The 4,417-nt window shown below is 52.1% G+C and overlaps 1 protein-coding gene across 1 annotated transcript; it reads left to right on the top strand.

The window, feature by feature from the left end:
* The first annotated feature begins 2,342 nt into the window (after positions 1–2,342).
* On the top strand, positions 2,343–3,917 carry LOC119378660 (uncharacterized). The gene is made up of 2 exons (XM_049411790.1): positions 2,343–3,721; positions 3,889–3,917. Exons 1-2 carry the CDS (start codon positions 2,404–2,406, stop codon positions 3,915–3,917), a joined length of 1,347 nt encoding a protein of 448 aa, XP_049267747.1. The 5' UTR covers positions 2,343–2,403.
* The last annotated feature ends 500 nt before the right edge of the window (positions 3,918–4,417 follow it).

Here is a 4,417-nt window from a genome sequence, read left to right as displayed (position 1 = left end):
ACACCATCTGAATTATACTGTGAAGTTGTAACTGGTACCAGCCGAGTGTGCATGTGTTTGTGGTATTTGTATTGCCTTAACTGAGAATATATTTCGTTTTCGTTTGTGTTATCGACTCTCGGCTCTGACTCGGTCTTTTGACCGCAACCGGCGTTCGCTGGCGCACCAAAGGACCAACTCTAAATTGTCCGCGCTTTCGTGGTGCGTTTTCGGAGGGCCGTGACGCCAGCCCTTAGAATCCGCCCGGCGATTGCCAACCCGATTAACAGGACAAGTGACACTGAGTGACCACGGCGCCGTCATCAACCTGAGGTCTCAGTCGATAACACTAACCTCAGACAAAGCGCTCCCGCCCCACGCAACGCCAGGGAACCATGCATTGTATGTGACAGAAGAGCAGGTGACCATTCCACCGCGTTCCAGCATCATTATTTCCGTCGGCACCGAAAAACCTGCGTACCTTGAAGGCGTCATCGAGGGCGATCAGCACCTACTCCTGAACCGTCAAATTTGCGTCGCACGAGGTATAGCCGAGCTGCGTGACGGTAAAGCAAAGGTAGTGCTGACAAACTTCAGCCACGAATATAGGCACCTCAACATTGGTACGACAGTCGCCTACATCGAAGAATGTGTAGCCGCCAGCGATGCTTTCGCCCTCTTCGATGCTGCCGAATCTGCTCCGACGAGTCGAGGTCCCGAACCAGATTTCGACGTCAAACCGATTCTTCCAAAGGTCAAGCAAGACCAGCTCAAAACCCTGCTCCTGCAATACAAGGACTGCTTCTCGTCGTCGTCAAGAATTCGACAGACCCCAGTCGCGAAACATCGCATCATAACAGAAGAAAGTACCAGGCCACTTCGTCAGAGCCCGTACAGAGTTTCGACGCGATAACGTGAGGCCATCAAGAAACAAGTCGACGAAATGCTACGTGACGACATCATCCAGCCTTCAAAGAGTCCGTGGGCGTCACCCGTGGTGTTAGTGAAGAAGAATGATGGGACCCTACGTTTCTGCGTCGATTATCGTCGCCTGAACAAAATCACGAAAAAGGACGTGTACCTTCTCCCACGTACAGACGACGCCCTAGATCGACTCCACAACGCGAAGTACTTTTCTTCGATGGACCTCAAGACCGGCTACTGGCAAATCGAAGTCGACGAGAGAGACCGAGAAAAGACTGCCTTCATAACACCGGACGGCCTGTTCGAGTTCAAGGTCATGCCCTTCGGTCTTTGCTCGGCACCTGCGACTTTCCAATGAGTAATAGATACTGTATTAGCTGGCTTGAAGTGGCAGACTTGCCTTGTTTACTTGGAGGACGTTGTTGTGTTTTCCTCGAACTTCGACGAACACCTCCAGAGACTTCAATTCGTACTTCAAGCAACCAAGAACTCCGGGCTCACCCTGAAGGCAGAAAAGTGCCGCTTCGCGTACCAGGAGCTCTTGTTTGTGGGTCACGTAATCAGCAAGACTGGAGTGCTCCCAGGCCAGCAGAAGACAGCTGTCATCGCCGCTTTCCCGCCACCCACCGACAAGAAGGCCGTGCGCCGATTTCTCGGCTTGTGCGCCTATTACAGACGCTTTGTCAAAGACTTTTCACGGATAGCCGAGCCATTAACGCAGCTCACGAAGACCGACGTCGAATACAGGTGGCAAACAGCGCAAGTCGAAGCATTTCATGAACTCAAACGAGGCCTGCAGACACCTCCGATACTTGCGCATTTCGACGAATACGCCGATACGGAGATTCACACCGATGCAAGCAGCGTAGGACTCGGCGCCGTCCTAGTGCAGCGGACGGATGGACTGGAAAGGGTTATCAGTTATGCTAGCCGGTCGCTGTCTAAGGCAGAGGCCAACTGTTCCACAACAGAAAAGGAGTGCCTCGCCATCATCTGGGCTACGTCAAAGTTTCGCCCCTACCTCTACGGCAGGCCCTTCAAAGTTGTGAGCGACGATCACGCCTTGTGTTGGCTAGCTAACTTGAAGGACCCTTCAGGTCGCCTCGCACGGTGGAGCCTAAGACTTCAAGAGTTTGACATTACCGTCGTGTACAAATCCGGAAAGAAACACTCTGAATTGTGTCTTCACGTGGGCTGTGTGTGTGTGTGTGCGTGCGCGCGCACCTGTGACACATCAGCTGGCCGCCTGCACCACATCGGACTATTGCAACTACCACGTGTGCATCTTTATCTGTCTACACTGTGCTGCCTATAAATACGTTCTACACTTTTCAATAAACGTCCTTTTCATTCTGTTGACTACGTTGATACATTGCTGGTCCGGCGCTGCTATGCGCACGCCATGGCTATGCTACAGTGGCGACGAAGATGGACACCACCCATGCAGTGAAAGACGACCCTGAACGTGACACTACGAAAAACCGAGCAACCAAGGCGATCATGGCTCACCACCAGCTTCCGGACTTCGAAGAAGGCAAAGATAAGTGGACGCCATACCTTATTAAAGTCGAAGCATACTTCGAAGCGAATGCCATTGAAGACTCGACTAAGAAAAGAGCATTGCTGGTGGCTGCCTTAAGCACGCACACGATACAAGTACTGGCAGGGAAGGTGGCTCCACGCAAGCCGAATGCGCTGACTTATGAAGAAGTCGTGGCAGTGTTGAGTGAGCACTACGATCCCAAGCGACATGAAATCACAGAAAGTTACAAGTTTTTCAGTCGGTGTCAAGCGGAGGGGGAGCCCATTAATGAATTTCTAGTCGACATTCGCCGAATCGCTGATAATTGCAATTTTGGCAGTGCTTTAAATCGCATGCTACGAGATCGCATTGTGTGTGGTGTCCGGTCAAGGGCACTGCAGAAGCAGCTACTTGCGAAGCAGGAATTAACATTAGAAGACGCTGAAGCGATGGTCCTCTCAGCTGAAGCTGCAGATAGTGGCGTGAAAAACATGAACGAATCGGCCTTGACACCAGTGTTGAAAGTAGAAGCGTATCAGCAGAAAACACCGCAAGACGAGAGGCGGAGTGCTACACGTCAAGAATGTTCAAGGTGCGGTAGTGCAAAGCACAATGAGACCTGTTGCACCTGGTCTAACGCTCGCTGTTATCGCTGTGGAGGACGCGGTCACCTTGCAAGGAAATGCCGAAGCCGCGGTGCTCGCGAGCAAGGAACAGCAAGGAGGGCACAAACCAACATTCTCACGGGGACGGAAGGTTCGACAGACGACGAACACGAAGCAGCGCACATCTGGACCTTGGCCTCTGAACGGAAGAGCTGTCTGGTACCACCCATTCGCCGGACGTTCTCTTGGTGTGGTGTGCAGCTTACCATGGAAGTCGATACTGGGTCGCCCGTTTGTGTCATCCCACATCAACTGTACGAGAAGCACCGCGACCAATGGCCGAAACTGAGACCATCCAGTGTGAAATTATCCTGCTACTCAGGACGACTGCCAGTGCTTGGGGAGCTTGCGCTCAGTGTTTCACATAAGGGAGCGACGGTGGAGTGCGCGCTGACCGTGTTAGACTGTGCGGGACCAAGCCTCTGCGGTCGAGATTTAATTCAGCTGCTGAACGTCGCTGGTGTGCCGGTGGTTTGCGTTGCTGGAGTCTCGGAGCCCACTGAACAGACGGGCAAGTCCAGTGTGAACAGCATATTCAACGACTTCCACGACGTGTTTTCCGAGGAACTGGGGCTCATCACAGGCCCTCCGGTCAGTCTGCACCTAAAGGAAGGCGCCGTACCTAAGTTCTGTAAGTCCAGACCCGTTCCATATGCGCTACGCGACCGCGTGTCACTTGAACTTGATCGGTTAGTTTCCTTGGGCGTGTTATCACCGGTGGCACACTCGGAATGGGCGTCGCCTATAGTCGTAGTTCTTAAGAAAGACGGCGCAGTGAGAATCTGTGGTGATTTCAAGGCCACAGTGAACCCCGCATGCGCCACTGAACAATACCCCTTGCCCATCATTGAAGATATGTTTGCGCAACTACACGATGGGGATTGTTTTAGCACTCTGGATTTACGGGACGCATACAATCAAGTGGCACTGGATGATTCTGCAAAGAAAATTTGCGTCATTAACACACCAAAAGGGCTTTTTTGCTACAACCGACTGCCTTTCGGAATAGCCTCTGCACCCGCGATATTCCAAAGAAAAATGGATGAGGTGCTAGCTGGTCTTGTGGGTGCACAAGCTTAGCTTGACGACGTGCTCATTTCTGAAAAATCAAGCGACAGTGGCGAAAGGCTGAAAAACGTTTTGGAGCGTTTTCGAGAGAGAGGCGTAAAGTTGAGACACGATAAGTGCAAGCTGCGCAGTCCAGCAGTTAACTATCTCGGGCATCGCATCGATCGCAATGGGCTTCATCCGACAGAGAAAAACCTCGACGCTATCATGCAGGCACAGAGCCCCCGTAACGTCACCGAAATGCGTTCTTTTTTGGGAA

This window comes from Rhipicephalus sanguineus, unplaced genomic scaffold (genome assembly GCF_013339695.2).
Source record: "Rhipicephalus sanguineus isolate Rsan-2018 unplaced genomic scaffold, BIME_Rsan_1.4 Seq9156, whole genome shotgun sequence".
Taxonomy (NCBI): Eukaryota; Metazoa; Arthropoda; class Arachnida; order Ixodida; family Ixodidae; genus Rhipicephalus; species Rhipicephalus sanguineus.
Note: the sequence above shows the minus strand (reverse complement) of the source record. Positions and strands in the feature narration are given on the sequence as shown.

Bases quoted from the DNA above. Each gene is read 5' to 3' on its own strand.
- LOC119378660 (XM_049411790.1), top strand. From the start codon at position 2,404: ATGGCTCACCACCAGCTTCCGGACTTCGAAGAAGGCAAAGATAAGTGG. The intron at 3,722-3,888 runs GTAAGTCCAGAC...GGTGATTTCAAG, and splicing joins AGGCGCCGTACCTAAGTTCT to GCCACAGTGAACCCCGCATG.